General features: G+C 37.7%; 1 protein-coding gene across 1 annotated transcript in view; it reads right to left on the reverse strand.

Annotated features, from left to right (window-relative positions):
• Nucleotides 1-19,843, reverse strand: part of FOXP2 (forkhead box P2) — a 601,300-nt gene that overhangs the window by 32,334 nt on the left and 549,123 nt on the right. Inside the window, exons 10-14 of the mRNA XM_084896207.1 lie at nucleotides 15,171-15,384; nucleotides 13,242-13,346; nucleotides 6,534-6,621; nucleotides 4,835-4,918; nucleotides 520-721 (exon numbers count right to left, since the gene is read on the reverse strand). Of these exons, the coding sequence (XP_084752333.1) occupies nucleotides 520-721; nucleotides 4,835-4,918; nucleotides 6,534-6,621; nucleotides 13,242-13,346; nucleotides 15,171-15,384 (693 nt within the window). The remainder of the gene's footprint in view (nucleotides 1-519; nucleotides 722-4,834; nucleotides 4,919-6,533; nucleotides 6,622-13,241; nucleotides 13,347-15,170; nucleotides 15,385-19,843) is intronic.

Raw genomic sequence — 19,843 nt, forward strand, 5'->3', positions numbered from 1 at the left:
AGGAGGAGGAAAGGGGAGAAGGTACATTTGTGTCCCATGCAAACTTGACCATCACCTGCCTCTGAGGCCGGGCAGTGGGTAGACCAGAGGAGCCGTGGCGGGGTTTGACTTAGGGAGCACCTGAACTGTCTAGCATGAAGCCACAGTGCTGCCTACACGTTCCCGGTGGCTCTCCTCACACAGCATCACTTGTTACTCGCAGGTGCTGTACTGATGCAGCCTTCCCTTGGAGATCAAAGGATCTCCTTGAATGGAGGTGATGATATGGGCTATCTGGACAGCACATCTCTGGCTGTCTCTAATGGGGAGAGCTTTCTTTCCCAAACCACCACCAAGAACAATTCATCACAATGTGCTTAGGGAATCACCCCTCTCCGCCTTCACCAGGAATAAAACAATTATCACTCCATAAATCATGGCCAAGTCTTCTGGGCTCTGGCATGGCCCCTTCTGCAGTTGCTTCAGCTTCAGTTTTCCTCTCCCCAAGTAAAAGCGCTCTGCCGAGCATGAATATCCTACCTGATGACATGGGAATGTTGTATTTGTCTGAATGTCGCCTTCGTATGGCTCCCACATTGGGCACACTGGCGGGGGTGATTACTGAGGGTCCCTGGGTAATCGGGGTGACTGGGGCCGTTGGTGTGGTAGGGGTTTGAGGTAAGCTCTGTGGGGATGTCTCCAACATGTTCTTCGACATGGTGACACTAGACACCAGATTTAGCTGCAAAGGCCCAAGAGATGGGCAGGAAAAAGGTAGAGACAAGAGAAAAAGACTTAAAAAGGTTTGACAAATGAGAGTGGATTCACTTCTACAGCTGTGTTGCCACTAATAAGCTGCAAAATGAAGCAGCCAATCTCAGCTAATTACAGGATGAAATTGTATCATAAGAACTCTAATTAGAGGATGCTGTTAGAGGTTATCTAATAATCTCTGGCAATGTTACTTAGGACTAACTCCTTCTGGTCCTGCCAGACTTCAGGGAAAGTACGTTTTCTTAAATAAAAGCCAGTTGCCGATCACCGACTGCCCCTGTTGTTAAGCAGGCCTAGCCCCCAGTGAAGCAACCACAGCAGCAAGAACGAAGGATGCGATGTTTCCAGCCAATCGGATTCAAAATAAGTTGCCATTCTGTTGCTGCCGGATTTTTTTTTTTTTTTCCTCCCCTTCCTAGTCCCAAATCTCAGCTGAGAGGCTCCAGTCAGCTGGAAAATTTTACACTGACCTTTAGTCTCCTTGCTAATTTGGTGGAATGGTAATGACATTACTACATATTCAAACAAAATTGTCTTAATTGCAAATTAGCCGGAGGAGGCTGAAAATTTTCAAATTAAATCTGATTGGAGATGGAGAGAGGGAAATGGAATTTCCTCACTAACAATCATTTGTGGCATGTGTTAACAAATATAATGAAATGTCAAGTTTGCCAATTCCTCTGGAAGTATCATTTTCAATTTATGATTACAGTGTCACTTAAGGCTGATGTACCCTGGAAAGTGGGTGTCAGGGTAGAAAAAAAGAAAAAAGGTGAGAATGTATGCGAGCTGTTTAGCGGTGTGCCCTTCATCACGCCCCTCAGAGAAGCCCTCCTCTTCGGGATCAAAAACCCCGTATCATCTCTGTCATATTTACCACACACCTTGGTCATAAATAGCATCCAATTAGCAAAAAAAAATTTTTTTTTTTTATGTAGGGCAGCACATAAAAAGATTTCTGCCATACAGTCAGATGATATGCATAAGAGGTAATCTACTGACCTTTCATTTTGTGCAGTAATCTATGCAACCAAGCAAGAAAACTAGTTGTAATTGTTCTGCTGCTCTCTGAAGTCACTGCTTAGTGGCTACATGGAGAATATTCGGCTTTTATATGTAATTTAGCAACACCTGCCTTTTTCAAATCCCACATACGCTTCTTAAGATAAACCTTTTCTTAATGGGGAGAAAATGATGTGTACAGCATTGATTGATCTTTCTTTGTGGATTTGTTTTACACATTTAGTCAGGAGAGAGATTTGTTAGGGAAACAAAAATTAACATATGCCAGCTAATTGTTCTTCCTTCTTGGGCTGCAGCCAGGAGAAGCACATTAGCAGTCTAATAATAACGACTGGCACCCCCAAGGCATCCCCTAGTGCATCTGTTCCCAATAAACCACAAACTGTTATTCTGCTCGCACTCTGAGCCAGCAGCCCGGGCTGGGGATTCTCTGTGACATACATAAATAAAAGCTGAGATAATGCTACTAAATGCTGCATTTACTACGCTTACTACACACTCAAACAACATCGTCTTCATTGCAAAAAAGCCACTGGTGTAAGAGACCTTGGGATGTGCAAAAATACCTCTAGTCTGAGAAATGCAGGGAGATGCACTGGAATCCATGTGTGCAATGCTGCAGATGATGTTTTATTTATTTTTTTTTTCTTCAAATCAACAACCGAATGTCTAATTAGTCGTGATTTAGATCTTATCGGCAGCATTGCGTAACTGCATGTTAAAATTAGAAAAACAAAGCTCTTCTCCCTACTTAACCAACTCAGTTAAATGGTTGCACAGACACTTTTAGAAGTCATAAACCAGAATAAAATGTCATATTCTGAGGCCAGGAAAAAAAAAAAATGCCAACATTGCAAATCAAGGGAAGATCTATCCTGATGAATACCTGACAGGACACTGAACATCTCGTGGACGTGGTAAAAGTTGTGAAAACCGGAGACATGCATCCTTTTCTATGCAAACTACCCGTGTTTACACTGTTACGGAAGCTTATCCCGCCGTCCTGCCGTAATAAGCAAACCGTGTTTGGAAGTGTGCAATCACAAACTGATAAAATAGAATTTATTACTAACGAAAAGGAAGCATGTAAAAGCCGGGATCAGCACTTAGCCACATCAGCTCATCAGAATATAGTCAAGGTTGGGTGAAACTCATTATTCAGGACTCACAGCCTTGATAACTTTGATTTTCATCCATCCATAGCATGGCCAAAAGGTACCATTTAATGAAGTACCATTCAGGGAGTAAATGGGGTCATATAATAGACAGTGCGCTTGCACCTTGTGTTCATGTACTGATAGCTGTTAAGGGTGCCGTGATGAACCAACAGAGCTCATTTCTCTTTGGTAATAAATTCTTGCTATTAATATTTATCAAATGTGTGGGCCGTCTCAACTGAGCCACGGCACATGAGACCATAAATATCTACTATTATATCAATTTTGAAGCTCCTTTTGTACAGTGTGTAAACTTTAGGGTATTTTTAAGGGTGTGTGTATTGACCACTCTTCTTTGAAACCAATCGGAGGCCAGCAGTGCATTTTGCTCGCCTCAGATATCGCCAGTTCCAAAGGGAACTTTAAACTGTGGTTTCATTTTAAATCGCTCATCTAAGATTCTATATTAATTGCCCACCATCAAACGCAATTAGCAATTCTTTCATGTGTGGTTTATGTAATGTAATACTTCAATTACATTATTCATTCAGGTTCTGTTGTGGATTATAGGCTGAAAATTCTTTATTAGTGTAGATGTAACCATGCTGCTAGAGTTTTTAAAAATTTACTGATTGAATAATTAATTGGAAAAGAACAAGCTGCAGATTCCTGATGGATTTATGAGACAATTATTCTGTTTTGTGATTATCTACATTATACTATAGAAGCAATTGGGGGGGGCAACTTATGGAAAAAAATCATAAATAAAGGGTCAAAAAGATCTTCAAAAGTTTATTTTTTTAATTAGAAACTTAGCCATTCTAGAGTTTAAAAAAGTAATATGTCCGATTCAAATGATACATTTCTCCTTTCTTTCTATTAAAATGTGTTTGCGGTACCCTACACTTAAATGTAGCAAAGACAAAAACTCTAATACCTTAGCACAGTTTAAGGAAACATGTTCTGTATGCAAAAAAGTGAATTTTGAATAATATCAATGAGTGATGTCAGAGATATTAGGAAAAACTCGTAGAGTGTAGTCTGTCTTTTATCTTCCCTCCTACTACAAAACCAAATGATTTTTTTTTTCTGAAGAAATGGAGGAGTCAAAACTGATATCACTAAGCATCAGGCTATACAGGAGACTTATTAAAGCCCCCACACTTTCATTAAACCAGTTAGTCACCCAGCTGATTACTTTAAGTTTCTGAGCAAACATTTGCAGAGTGAGGTAAAGTATACTGTATACCTGACAACATTATCAGGTTGTGCTCCAATTTTATATATATTTCTTAAGGGAAACTGCAGTTATTATGTTCTATAATCACCCATTTTCCTTTAGCATAAGAATTAACTATATGTGTTCTATCTAGTAAAACACATTAATATGTGAAAGACAATTTAACTGAAATAACCACCAAAGAAATGGGAGAAAATTGACTCTGAAAATACTCGGACATTTTGGAGAAGATATTTGATTAAAAAAACCTATTTGTATGTATGTTAGCATTGATGGGAGCCCTTCTCAGCACGCCACACACCTTTCTGTGTGTGATTTGTACTGCCCCTGCTTTTCAGGGTGCTCAGAGTGGGCTTCCCGTTAATATCTGTAAACCTATCACAGAAAGATACCCTCTCGCTTCAGCACCAAGGCAGTGATTTGCGCACTGATAGGTGTACTTTGTTTGGCGTCACCCATGGAGCAGATTGGATGGATTTTGTAAAAGATAGCATTACTTTAAAAGAAACATACAATTTGACAAGCAATTGCATTTTGCTTTCATTTTATTGCCATAGTGCCCATCCCTCTCGTTGTTGTCTGGCTGTCACTGAATTGTCCATTTTCCCACTCGGCTACACCGGGAGAGCTATTTACTGTTTATAGAGCAATATGCACTTACCGGTTTGGGAGACGGCTTGGGCTCTGAGGGTCGCATGTGCAAGTGGGTCATCATCGCTTGGAGACGTTCTCGTTCCTTAGAAAGCTGTTAAGAACGAGCGAGATCAGAAGCATTTTAGAAATGACTGATACAGCTATTTTATCGCGGCGATCCATCTCATCATTGGGCCTGTCTGGGAGTAATGATTCCTGCATATAAAAGTCTGTGTCCCAGGAACTTAGCTGGGAGGAAGCGCAACTTTAGCTAGGAATGGGGGCTTGGATAGCTTTCCTTATGTTAAAAGGTCAGAGAAAACAAATAACACTTCATCTTTTTGTCAATAAGAGAATTGAGGTCACCGCTGTCCTGACAGTCACAAGTTACTAAAACCATAAATTAGAGGACCCATGGTGCCTCTTTAAAGTCCTGTGGACACTGTTAGCGATGGACCGGTGCCAACAGCCATGAAGGGGTGAAGGGTTCTCAAAGCCGAGCGCCTGCCAGGGTTGTCTCGGCACTTCACGCATCCCCACTGAGGTCCAGTTAGTGCCCCTCCAATCTGCCATCATCAATCTAACCCGATGGAGTGACAGGGACCAGGCGGCGGGAGACGCTGAACTCTGCCACCGAGTCGGCTTCCATCCTTGCACTGGGTCTCATTACCAGTGACGGACCTTACTTTCCCACCCGTCAGGCCCAGCAGAGAAGAAAGGAAAAGAAAAGAAGAAGAAGGAAAAAAAGACATAATTGGTCACACTGCAGACCGTGTCTTCATCAGCTGAACTTTTATGCTTTCCTCCACCTTGAGTCGGTGGTAAAGAGGTCTGCAGAAAGTTTTCTAGAAGGACATCACTGATTATGCAAGTTGTGTGTCCTTGATTATTTTACAAGTCAAAATAAACATTTTTAACAGCTCTCTGGAGAATAGCTAACAGTGTAATGGGTTTACAACACATCAAGATGTAGTAAAGTGTGAAGAAAGGTATAAACTGTATGATTATTCCAATAACACAAAGTATGGGTCTGACTGAGAAAAAAGAAAAAAAACACATTTAAGTTGAAACACTGGAAGAGGCCTTGAAGGGCAGGACAAGCGTAGTGAGAATGAAACAGTGATGTAACTGCTTCTGACCTGTTTTATGAGTCCTGTTTATTTTTGGCTGAATGCTGTTCCAACGTTAACTAAACTGTTTTAACTTCAATTAGCAGCACTTGATATAATACATTACTATCTGTGACATTATAAATTATTTGTAGTCATAACTCCAGTACAGACAAGTCTTAAATTTTTTTTGCAAGTTCTTCAATTAAAAATACACCAAAGATAGAAAAGGAGAAGGTTTTTCTCAGAGTAATATGCTACAGGCATGATGCTATAAAGATTTTTGTTGTACAATACAATACAATCTAATGGGGGGGAGGGGATCATGTAAAAACTGTCTTTGCAATAAAATCATATCCAATTTGGGGGAAACTGAGATTTGACTCTTTGGATCTTCAAACATAGATGATGTAATATGTAGGTTATATGTCTACGTGGTAAGTACATTAAGCGATATCCACCCATCCCGAGTTATCAATTGTTGCCATCATTATAAAGAACCTAACATTCCATGTACTGCTATTAGGCTTTGTGTTAAAAGACTCAGAATGTGCCCAGGACTCAGTGTGACACAGCAGAAACATGAGAGAGGAGCCCATGACGTTGGCATCGGCAAACCTGTATCTCTAGCTGCTGGACCACCTGCATTTGCACTCGGCACTGCGCCGTGCTCCGGTCATCCAACGCGTGCTCATTGTTAAGGTGCCTAAACAAACACAAGACACAAAACAGAGAGTTAGACAATGTGTGTCTCAGTAGCATCTGCTCCACTTCGAAGGCACTGCCCTGAAGTCCCATTTCCCTGCACAGCAGGGAAAAAGGGACATCTTGAAACTATACCAACAAAAGTTTCTTGAAATGAGTAGTGAAGAAAATATATATAGGGCGATATATATGCAACATATTAATATAAGAATTGAGATGGCATTTCTGAGAAAGAACTAATTTATAAACAAGTAGATGCATTTGTTAGTAGATCTGAGTTCAGCAATTGGAAACCTTTGTTCTATTTTGCCCCTTCCCTTGAAAAATTAAATCCATTCGTTTTAACACATCCTCACTGGTCGTCACAACAGACTTGCATGTGTCTTGTCACAATCGTCATTCCTGGTTGAAGGGAAACTGGGCTAAAAGAGTGAGGGGCATCAGGCCAAGTCTGAGGTGGGGGTTCAGCCACAGGAGCAGCCCCTGCACTGTCCCTGTCTGCCCTCAGCTCAGCTCTGCTCAGCTCCTGTGAACCTGATTGTAACTCCACTAAAATCCACTCACTCTTTTTGGAAAGGAGGCATGAATGCTAAACTGGAGGTTAGCTTATGATGTAAAGTGTCACTAATTCCTAGTTAACAAGATATTTAAAAGTTGTTCTTCAGAGTTTTCACCAAAATTTCAGTGAACAATGAGATTGTGGTCTATCAGTGCATTACAATGGTCATTGTATTCTTAGCTTTAATATCGTTGTATTTTTCTTGTGGGTGTTTTCACTACGAACTCTTGGGGAACACACACATTTATCCCACAATCAGTCTACATGAGGAAAATTTTTTAAAAGTGCTATAGATATCCACAAAGACTAGAATGTAAATGGAACACAATAAATAGAACACACAGCTTCATAAGAAAAGATATATGCTGTAGAACATGTTTATTTTTGCATAAAAATCCCTTTTAGAGGGGTTATTTTTTACACTTGTGTACACCTCAGCAATAATTATCCTATACTTAAAGAACTAAAAAATGTATAAAATGTTTGCATTAATATATTTGGGTCTTCGAAACCTATTCAATTTATCTATACAGTGCTTATTAGAATGGAGACTATGGACTACAATAACAGTCAATGAGGTTTTGTCTTGATTGAATTTTTCAGTGGGACACAAAAGAACCTTGTCATTAAAATAGTCCTTTATTCTCCTGTATGAAGGCGAAAGGTTTTTAAAGTGTTGTGATGTTCAGTAATGAGCCTCTATCTAAATTATCATTGGTGACAAACTCACAAAGCACTTTTCGAGGACACATAGTTATGAAATGCCAGAGCTGCCACTTTCTTTCCTGTAATTATAGGCTAGCTTGCAGCCCTTCAATGATCATTTATAGAACAGCCTCCAGTGGATTACTGAGAACTTGAAAAACACATACATACCTCTGCCACATCTCCCTTCTCCCTTCGTTGCTATTGTTTACCAGTGATATGTAAAATAATAGTGCCTATTCATTCTCCCTACTTAATTATGCCAATCAAAGTGCAGACATAGTGTTGGATATAAATACAATGTACTGAGACTAAATAAATAGGCTGAATATTAATATTAAATGATGAATGTATGTATTTGTGACTGTTTTGTGTCCAAATTTATTCTGTTTTATGCTTTTATAACTATCTCAGGTACTACATATTGCTGTTCAAAAATTCCCTATGATTTATAAATCAAGAATGAGATAATACTGAGAAATGAGAGGATTGGTGGATTTTTCTCAGTCAGTGCCTAATTGCTGTTTCAAAATGCATATGCAAAGGGACATTTCATTAATCATTTAATCATGTCCCTTGCAGGAAGTTGGAACTAATGTTGCAAATACCCTTTTCATATGAATGCTCCATAATACTATCTTATGCATTTGATATATTGCCTATGTCATAAATTATAGCTGCTTCAAAATGACCAAGTGGGGTTGTTATCCCTGAAGATGCTTGTTACGAAACCTTTATTAAGTTTCTTTTTTCTTTCTTTCTTTCTTTTCTTTTTTTTTTTTTTACTTATCGCTAGTTCTATTTCACAGCTTCATACTAGCCCACAATAATATGCTTTCTGATGGCAAAGGTCTGTAAATTACACATGCAATCACTAACGCCATTTCACAGGCCTGTTCTACTTCTACTGGTCTGCTAACAAGACGATTACACACAAATTACTGAATATCTATGAAATATTTAAATGCATTCTACTCTACTATGCATTAATAAGAGCAAAGCAAGCGCTGGAATTCTGGTTAGCTCCAGTCCCTAATGTCCCCTAATGAGCTTCTTACCGAGACTGCAGTTCAAACACAGAGGTGAAGGGAAAATGCACAGGGTGCATTCAGAAAGGCAGCACTGAACAAACATTGTGCGAGCCAGCTCTAATTTATAGGTCACTTTATAGGTATATTGATTTTTGTTTTCAAAATGGAATAAACGATGTGGTCTACTGACGTTCTTTCAAAACGGCGTTGAATCTGTGTGCCAGGTGGGTAGTGGAGACGGAAAAAAAAATGTAAGTAAGCAGTCAAATTCTTTCTAAAAACAGTGAAGCAAGCACTTCAGAAAGATGAAAAGTAGAAAAGGGCCCGTCCAGCGTAGTTAACGCACAATTCTCTTTAGCGAAGCTTTTAAGGTTATGAACGCATGTGGTAGCTTCGATTGTATGCACAGCCGATTAGCAATTCAATTTTAAACTCTAGATTTTTCAAATTCATTTGGAGTTATCATATTTTATAAGCTAAAAAGAGATCGGATTTAATCCAACTATGTTAGACTTTTTTTTTTTTTTTGTACAAAATGTTTCACTTGCAAATCACTGTGTTTGATTTATTTTGCATCAAGCTTTTTATGTTTAAACACTGACAGGAGTTTAAATACAAAATGTTAGCTGTCACTATTCATTTAGCTGATTATGTGAGATGCCTTAGTTTTGAGAGATGGGGGCACTGTCACCAAAAGAAACAACATTCTGACAAGTTCAAAGAATGCTTTCTTGAGGTCATAATTTTGTAGCCATGCTGCCTAGTCAAAGACAAAGACATAGACAATACACACTAAGCAGAAGCGCGATTTCTAGTCAGCTACGGGAAAAGGAGACAACATAGTCCCCATTTAGTAAACTATTTCCACCACCTCTTCTATTGTTCTTTGTGCAGTGTCAAGACTTAAAAATGTAGTCTTTGTAAATAAACCCGATTCATTTATTATCAGCTGATGACTCTTTAACAGATGGATATTTTTATGGCACTAAGCAGTCTGCCCTTCTTCAAAGCGAGTCTGTCCATCTTTGTATCTCAGACCATGTTTTGTTTGCTGGCATCTACGCATACGCAAGTTCAGGAGCGCTTGTCTGCTACCTGGAATGCAATACTGCAAACCTTTTGGATTAAGATCTAGAAGTCAATCCACCTACATTCCAGCTGACTGAGGTCCAGAGGAACAATAAATCTGCAGCCTAACTACACAGGTTTTGTCAGTTGTTATTACACTTCGACATTAATAAGACAGTAACGAAGAACTAATATTAAATGGCTTTAGTAATCTAGTATAGTCTTCAGTTATTGGTCAGAAAAATGATAAGCTTCTGTCAACGCCTACTTTACAGAAAAATTCAAAACATTTTCCTAAGTACCTATTTAGCCTAAATTTTCTTCTTCTTCTTTTATTTTCTGCTTTTTTTTGGCTATTACAAATAAAAGTTTATAATTTAATCTTAAGCTTTTTTATGCAATAGAAAATAATGTTTCAACTGAATACTTAATATTGAATATTTAAATAATGTATGTACATATATAACATACATATACATTTATATGCACATAGTCACATATGTACATACTATATATGTACACACATATTTATATATGCAACTCTCTTCTGGAGACTTTTCATTTGATGCTGGGCAAAATCAGTGAGAGATTCTGCCAACTTGGGAAAGTAATGTAAAAAAGGGAATTTGGGATTTAATATAATTTATTTTATTATTTGTTATTTAACATGTAGGCTAAGTAGTAATAATGGATAGTTTACTTGATTTCAAACAATGAATAAGTTGTCTGACACCAAATAAAGTTCAAGCTATGTAGTTTATTTCTAGTGCATTTTAGAAATAAAAATGCCCCATTATTTTCTTTAAAAAAGTTTTATAAAAACACTGGCTATAAAATTTCCAGAGAATGGATAAACAAGAAAAGAGAGAGCTAAAAACCTTTCATAGCTTTCTGGTTTGTCTGACTTATTTTGTTCCAAGACTCAGTTCTCTCCATGATTACAAAAGAAAAGCAAAATCTTCGTTTCAAGAAAATCTTTATTAGTGGTGATGCCTCTTCATTTCATCTTCCACAAAGTCATTAAATAAAGTGAAATTAATTTAATAAAATTATTATTTATTTCTCTTAAAATTTCACACACATTTTAAGAAAAAAGACAATATCAGTATGGAAATTTGTCTTATTAATATTTCATTTCAGTACAGTACACTGGCATTAGCTCTATTAACAGAAATTATCACAGATCTGTGGTTTAGGGAATTTAAAGCATATAATAAAAAAATGAACTAACAGAAAGGCCTTAAAATCTGCTGTCATTTGTTCTGTCATCCCTATAAATTTAATGGGTCGGAAAAATGGTCAGTCTTTGGAACCAAAGTTGATATTTAATTGAAAGAAAATGCTTTCCTACTTATAATTCTTCAGTCTAAAAAATACTAGCATGATTATAAAAAAGACACTTGAAGGGTAAAATGAGGGTTCCTATTGATCTTCTTATTAGTAATAAAATATAGATAAGTATTTAAGATTAATAAAAACGCTCCTTTACATGTGCTATAAAGAAAATCACCCTGAAGAAAATATATGGTATTTTCTTAAAGACTTATTTTGAGTTTTGTCAGAAAGCATAACTTGAAGCAATAAAATGTATTGTGACTGGGCTGATTCGATGGTTTAAATTACCATACTGAAGAAACAGCATTAATCCTGTAATTAACCTTAGTGATAATAAATAATATTGATAAGGACTAATATGACCAAATGAAGAAATTAGTTCTTAAAAAAATTAATATACCTATACTCTGTCTTTGTTTTAGCAAATGTTATTTTTCCAAGACAGGAAAACTTGAGCAAAGTTACCTGACATTTTAAATGCTCTGCTTAGATTAGAACACTCAAATCAGTTTCATAACAAACTAAATGACAGCTCACAACTATTTTGATACAATAGGAGTGCAAATATTCATTTCAGGACATTTAAAAAAGTCATAACAATATAGGAAGCATATTTTCTTTAAAGTGGTCAGTAATAAGAAGTGTTTTAAAATAATCCTTGTAGAAGTAATAAAGTTATATCAAGTATGTGTGCCTTGTTGCTAAGGTGCCTTTGCTCTATACCCTGTAGTCTGCCATTTGTAAACACATCTTTCTGATGTTTCTGCCAACATCCTGGCAAAATAGCAGTGCAATTTCAAATGAGCTAATTAACTTAATTGTTGATGAAGCATGAAACAGTTCATTCACCCTGTTAGCTGCTCCATGACAACATAAGAGTCTCAGCCTGTGAAGTTACTCATCTCCATAAATCTCTCTGCAGCTCTGGTTAGGACTCTTGTACACTGGACTTGTGCATGGAAAATAGTCACGGAAAAAATGTATATTCTCATTTGAAAAAGAGTCTTTTAGAAAGTAAATGATAAATTGTCACTGTATAAAAAAATTAAAGATACTTCAAGTTTTAATTTTAAGCTAGAGAAGGCATACAAACTATCATACATACATACAGCCATGTATGTTTCTTTATGATGCTGGGGCAACAAGTGTCCATGTGGATAAAACATAAATATCTTAAAATTTTAGCTTATTTTAACTTGTAGGTTTTTTTTTCATTTTTATATGCATCTGTTAAATATACATCTTAAATATCATTATTTAAAGTAAGAAATATAAAGTTTGCAATTAAAAAATAAACCTATAAAGTGTTTATGTTTAAAATACACATATGTAATATGACTCCTTATATAGTTTTACTTGACATTTTAATTAAAAACTGAAATTTTAGTGAACCCTGCAAGCATATGTCCCAATTATTTATGATGCTGTTATAGTAAACTAATATTTTTTCATTCATTCAAAAACCTCTATTGGCCTAGCAGGTTTTGCTCAGTGGATAGAGTGTTGACCTGTAGACTGAAGGGGCCATTCCAGTCAAGGTCTCAGACCTTGGTTTCAGGCTTCTCCCCAGCCCAGGCCCTGGTTTGGGTATGTGCAGGAGGCAACCAAGCAATGTGTTTCTCTCACATAGATATCCCTCTCTGTCTTTCCCTCTCTCTAAAAATCAATGGAAAAGTATCCTTGGGTGAGGATTAAAAAGAACAAAAAACAAAACAAGCAAACAAAGCTCTATTGAATGATTTGTACATTTTCTCATGCAAAGAAAAGACGAACAGTTAAACTTCTTCGTCTGACTTTGCTAACCCACTTGTTGAAATAAAGAAAACTTAGCATCCCTCATGATGGACCTTTTGTTTATGTAAAACAATGTGCCTATCACCCCCATTAACCCACGTTCACCCCTAAAAAAGGTTAAACACATACTTTAAAAACTGTCCAAAATCTTCACAAATGCTTTCACAGCCGGGCCATTTGCAGACTCCATGGCCGTAGAGAGTGTGAGAGGCTCCAGTCTCCTCGTGCGACGAGCTGCAGCAAAGGAACATGCATCAGATTCACCTCCAAAAGCCATAATCGCTGCAGGCTGCGAGAGCCTGTCAGGTTACACCCAGTGACAAACAGGTCAAAACAGGCCAATTCAGCTCAGAGCACTCAGGAAAATTTAATCGTTCCACTGAATAGTTCAACTGCCAAGGCTAGATGATGTTCCAATTAGATGGGAAATAGAACCAAAGACAACTGTTAATAAAGGATGAAAAACCAAGAGGACTGCATAATATCATATGCTAATCCTGCCATACGACCTTACTGTAACATTTACCACTGAAGAAGTATATATATTTATTCATATGTGGTTAAGGGAAAAAAACCACCTGTATCTTTAAGAGAATAATAAGATTTTTGAAATGCTCTTTTTAAAAAAAAGAGCATTAGATTTAAATTGTTCAGTATATACATGTGAATCATATATATATGTCCACTAGTAACAATTGATTTAAAAATGCTCCTTTGATATGTATTATATCAGATGGAGAGATCCTAGAGAAAACAACCAACGTCTGGAATATACAATCAACAAATTAATCTCAATTAAAACAAGTGTGAAAGCATTCTGAGGAATACCATTTTATATTAATGCAAGTTAACAAGAAAAAATGTTTCATGATACTCAAAAACATTGCCAAATGATAACATTCTATTTTAAACATACTGTAATTAAATGTGTCTTTAAAAATATAATTTTATGAAAAAAATATCTGTTGCAGCTAGGCAGATATTTGTATTACATTAAATAACACTATCACCAAAACTGGTTTGGCTCAGTGGATAGAGTGTCGGCCTGCGGACTGAAAGGTCCTGGGTTCGATTCCGGTCAAGGGCATGTACCTTGGTTGTGGGCACATCCCCAGTAGGGGGTGTGCAAGAGGCAGCTGGTCGATGTTTCTCTCTCATCGACGTTTCTAACTCTCTATCCCTCTCTCTTCCTCTCTGTGTAAAATCAATAAAATATATTTAATAAATAAATAAATAAACAAACAACACTATCATTCCACTACACTCAAATTTGAAAGCTATCTATCATAAATGCCTCAGACACTTTAAGAAATCTTCCACTTATGTTTCACCTTTTAAAAAGCTACTTTTCATGTTGAGAAATATTTTAGCTTACATGTGTCACGTAAATGACTTTAAAGGCCTTGGGTAGGTATCCACATCCCTGGTTAAATGGAACTAAATGGACAAAATCACATGGGTGCTCCTCCTACAAAGGCAGTCTTTATACAAGTAAAGTAAAACAGTAACTTTAAAAATTATCCAACACAATGTACTCAACGTGGTAACTTCAATAAAATAATTTTAACTTATGAATTTTGAGTAAAACTTATTCAGAAAGTTATCAGCATAAGTTTATTTTTACATATTTCCCCCATCATCTATATCTATCTATCTATCTATCTATCTATCTATCTATCTATCTATTCTGATGTCTAAGCTCATGTGTGAAACTGGTTAAGTTACAAAATGGTAAAATGTCCTGATGGAATTCAGGTTAATAACATCATCTTAGTAATAAAAGTACATCAACATGATAGTTTCACATGAACTTATTAAAAGTAACTTTTTTTCAGGTAAATGACCACTGTAGCCATAAAACTGCTAGTATTTAAACTGCTGTTTTGAAATAAAAAATAATACGCAAGATAAATAATCTAAAGATCTCCATTTAATTTGCTGTTTTATACGTTTTCCCTTTGTTAGCACAAATCATAATGTTTAGTTTGAATTGACAGTGAAAGTGACGTTTGGTGAGAGATAACCATAAGACAAATCTCGTGGGGCTGTGAGGTTCACCTGTCCCGCCTTGTGTTCAGAACTGAAGACTGTCCGTTCACGATGGAGTGATGGGTGATTGGGGGTGAGGCTTTGGAAGTGGTGGGGGAGGTAGTCAAGGAGGAGTTGTTAGTGGTGAGGTCTAGCCCTCCGTGTTTGATGCCATTGTCTTCCATGCTGTGAACTCCAGTCACTTCTTTCCATAACTGCTGAATCTCAGCAGGACTCAAGCCAGCTACAAAATGGAAACAAGAGCCACAAGGTAAAGTTCACCTAATGAGATTAGTGTTGTCTTTGGATTGATGTTAATAATAAAAGTAATGCTACAGCATAATTAACATACAACAATAAATGACTTTACACCATTAGCACTATAGATTTTTTCTTAAATAATCAGTTACTAGCATTGGCTAAAGACTACCAAGTTGGGAATAGTACTGAGAATAATGGTGTTCAGAATAATACTAAAGATCTATAGAAAAAAATCCAGCAAATTCTATTTGAAGATTATTCAACTTCTACCAGAGTTTACTTATTGTCAGTTAATATTAAGTTTTTATTAGTGAGGAAGTGAAAGAGAAACAGATTTATAAATAAGACATATCAAAAGAAATGAATGAAAAGAGAAAATGATGTTATGAAGGATAACAAAAGTGTCAGAGAAAAACAGTAAACACTAAGTTCAAAATAAAACTACGTTTGGCAATTATCATTTTGAAGTCCTGAATATGCTTATTACATGAATCAATTGAGAAGATATTATCTAAATGTCTCCTTTACTTTATAACTGGCAGAATAAATCCCCTACTTGTTGTAACAACTCCCTGGTTAAGATTATACAAACTAACTTACTTTATGAAGAATGAAAATATAAGACCTAGACACAATCTTTGCACTCGTATCTGTAATTTTCAAACAAGTAATTGAAACACTGTTGTTTGCAATATTTAACTTATAAAATAATACTTATATGTTCTAAGTACTGTGCTTTCACCTGGTCTTTATGAACCTTTCTAGAGGCCCGGTGCACCATTCCGTGCATCAGTGGGGTCCCTCGCCCTGGCCTGTGGGGACCAGCGGACCTTCATGCCATTGAAAACCCACGAGCTGGTGGGTAAGGCTTGTGGGGCTCTAGTCCTCTGCATGAAGTAGTGCAGGAAGCAGCAGGTGGCCAGGGAGGCACCTGAGCCAGGGCTGGTGCTACACAGCCCCGCTCACCCCCGCCCCGCTGTGCCTGCCACCACTGCTGGGTGCACAGGGGGAGTGTCTGTCAGAGAGGCTTGTGCCACAGCAGCTGCACTCACCAGCTGTGAGCCCGGCCTCTGGTGCCCTTTTGTCAACTGAGTGGTGCTGCCCCTGTGGGAGCGCACTGACCACCAGGGGGCAGCTCCTGCATTGAGTGTCTGCCCCCTGGTGATCCGTGCGTGTCATAGCTGGTTGTCTGGTCGTCTGCTCACTTAGGCTTTATATAGAGAGATGCTCTTTAATCCTCACTACAATCCAATGCAGTTGATATTTTTTTTTCAAACATTTCTTCACTTAAATTTATTGGAGTGACTTTGTTTATCAAAATTATATAGGTTTTAAGTGTACAGTTCTATGATGCATCATGAGTGTTTTTCATTATGTGTTTACCATCCAAAATAAAATATCCTTCTGTCACCATGTATTTGACTTCCTTTACCCTATTTATTCTTATTTTAACAAGTTATGGATAAGGAAACAAAGTAGAAGCAAGGTTCAAAAACATATACAAAGTCACAAATCTTAAATGCAGTATAAGGTGGCCTGACTTGAATGTCTTTGCTCTTAAAATATTATATTAAATATATAAAAACTTCTGGGAAAAGGTAGTTGTCTTTATAATTGGTATTGTTTATGGAATATCAACTGTATTCTAGTGCTTTACATTCATAATCATGATTAATCTCATTTAAAGTTAGAAATCATTACATTTTACAGATGAGGAGGTAGAGGCTTGTATGAATATGTTGCCTAAATCACTAAGTGACAGAATTTAAACCTAATGGCCTGTGGCTCCTAAATCTTTGTTCTTTTTTTATTATGTTTATCTACAATGTCTAATAGAAAAATGGAAGTGCTAATCAAACCATTTTCCCACTCCCACAACCCAAAAAGCATGTACAGTGATGCTGAGTGACCAAGAGGTATGTGGGCATGATTGGGATGGGAAAGGTAGGGAAAGTGGAGAAAGATAACAGAATAAGATGGAGAGGAGAGTTAGTCCTCTGACCCCTCCCCCTGCAGGTGGAAGAACAATCTAGACATAATGGTAAGTAGACCAAAGTAACACAAGAATTCTCATTGCTTAAGCCATAACTTCTGGTAAATTTCATGATGCTGAGTGATCAAAAGGTGGCAAATCTTAAATTATTTATGCCTATACTATGAGTTTTACTGAAAATTATTATTTTGGCGATTCTGGATCCTCGTGATTGAAAGAGGAAAGAAAAAATAAGATAATTCAGATTTCTAAAATTGTTAAAAAATATGTTTTCTTCTATAAAAAAGAATCCTATATAATACAGAGATAATATGCAAATTGATCATCACTCCAACATACAAGATGGCTCCCCCTATGTGGACACAAGATGGCTACCACAAGATGACCTGTGGAGAAGGGCAGTTGGGGGAGACCAGGCCTGCAGGGATGGGAGTTGGGGGGACCAGGCCTGCAGGGGAGGACAGTTAGGGGCGACCAGGCTGGCAGGGGAGGGCAGTTAAGGGTAATTGGGCCAGCAGGGGAGTACTTAGGCATCAATCAGGTTGGCAGGGGAGTGATTAGGGGGTGATTAGGCTGGCAGGCAGAAGCAGTAAGGGGCAATCAGGCAGGCAGGCAGGCGAGCAGTTAGGAACCAGTCCTGGATTGTGAGAGGCATGTCTGACTGCCCGATGGGATCGGACCTAAATGGGCAGGCAGTTGGACATCACTCAAGGAGTCCCAGATTGGAGATGGTGCAGGTTGGGCTGAGGCAACCCTGCTAGTGGTTCTCAACCTGTGGGTCACAACTCACAAGTTGAGAACCACTGCTCTAGATCCTACCATCGGAAAACACAGATATTTATATTACGATTCATAACAGCAGCAAATGAAGCAACAACAAAAATAATTTTATGGTTGGGGGTCACCACAACATGAGGAGCTGTATTAAAGGGTTGAACTGCATTAGAAAGGTTGAGAACCACTGACTTAGATGGTTCAGCATCACCTCCTCTCAGAGATCATTGACCACACACTCAACCATTGCTGTTCTCCACCCTATTTTCTATCATTCTCTATGACCTTACCCTACCTATTTTTTTTTTAAGGTTTATCAGTCTCTGAAACTATATTACTTTTATAAACTTACAATGACCCGGTTCATGGATTTGTACAAGAATGGAAATTAATTAGAAGGTGGCCCGCAGGACAGGACTGGGTGAGACTGGCCAGACATGCCCTGTAGCCAACCTCCCATGGTCCCTCCCTCACATTGGGGTCCTTTCAGCAGGTGGGATCCTTTCAGTAAGGCTTTCAGGGATTGGGCTGGAACCAGCTCTCCGACATCCCCTGAGAGGTATGGGAGTGAGAGAGGTTATGTGCAAAGTTGTCTTACATTTATGTGTCTGCAAACATAAGTGTGCAGTAAACTAGATTCGGCCCGACAGTGTCTCAGCAACAACCTAACCCACAGGTGAAGGTGAAATCACATAGCCCCATGGGGAATCAGGTTTCCTCCTCTCTGGTTTCAAGATGCATCACCTGAGAACTGCTGCTGCCAAGTCACTGCAGCTGGCAGCTCCTGCATTGAGTGTCTGCCCCCTGGTGGTCAGTGTGCATCAAAGTTACCCATCGAATGGTCAGACACTTAGCATATTAGCCATATATATATATACACACACACACACACACACACACACACACCATCATTCTCCATCCCTTACAATTTAAGCTGTATAATAATAGGAATTTCTTATCTTACTGGCATATCCCCAATGCCTAGCATGTGTTCAATAATCAGTTGTTGATATCATTGATTTTAACACCAAGCTCACACTTCTTGAAGACATCTTGGTTTCCACATGTAGGTTCTGTGGCTCTTAAAGGGCATACCGTTTATGAGCATTGCTCCTCTCTACAGCCAATGTCTAGTGAATTATAAATGATACCAGCTGATTCTAACAAATTAAGTAGCTAATAAAATTTCATATCTTGGCTAAAGAACTCTTAGATATTTTTAGAGACTATATTAGTGAATGATGTTATTAATAATTTTGTGTTTTGGATTTTATTAATAAGTTAGTTAACCTGAGTATCCATTTACTTTTAAAAGCAGATTTCCTTTATACTAGTCATTTGTATTGAAAATTAATGGGATGCGCATGATATCACAATGATATGGCAACCTATACCAAGCACATCAACATTTGATGACTAAATAACCATTCAGTATCCAAATAATGATTCTTAATTAAAAGGAGGAAATTGTTTTTAAACATTATAGATTGAAGGCAGAGAACAGATCATAACAAAAAGAGATTCCTATTATCAGGAGTGGTTCCCAAAAGTATCTGCATATTAGAATCACTTGGGAATATTTCAAAACTTCCCATTTAAATCACAATTTCTAGTGGTAGGACCAAGGAATCAACAGTTTTGAAGCTGCAGAGATGATTCCAAAGAGTAAGTAATT

Source organism: Pipistrellus hanaki (assembly GCF_964339955.1).
Source record: "Pipistrellus hanaki genome assembly, chromosome: 10".
In the NCBI taxonomy this organism is placed as follows: Eukaryota; Metazoa; Chordata; class Mammalia; order Chiroptera; family Vespertilionidae; genus Pipistrellus; species Pipistrellus hanaki.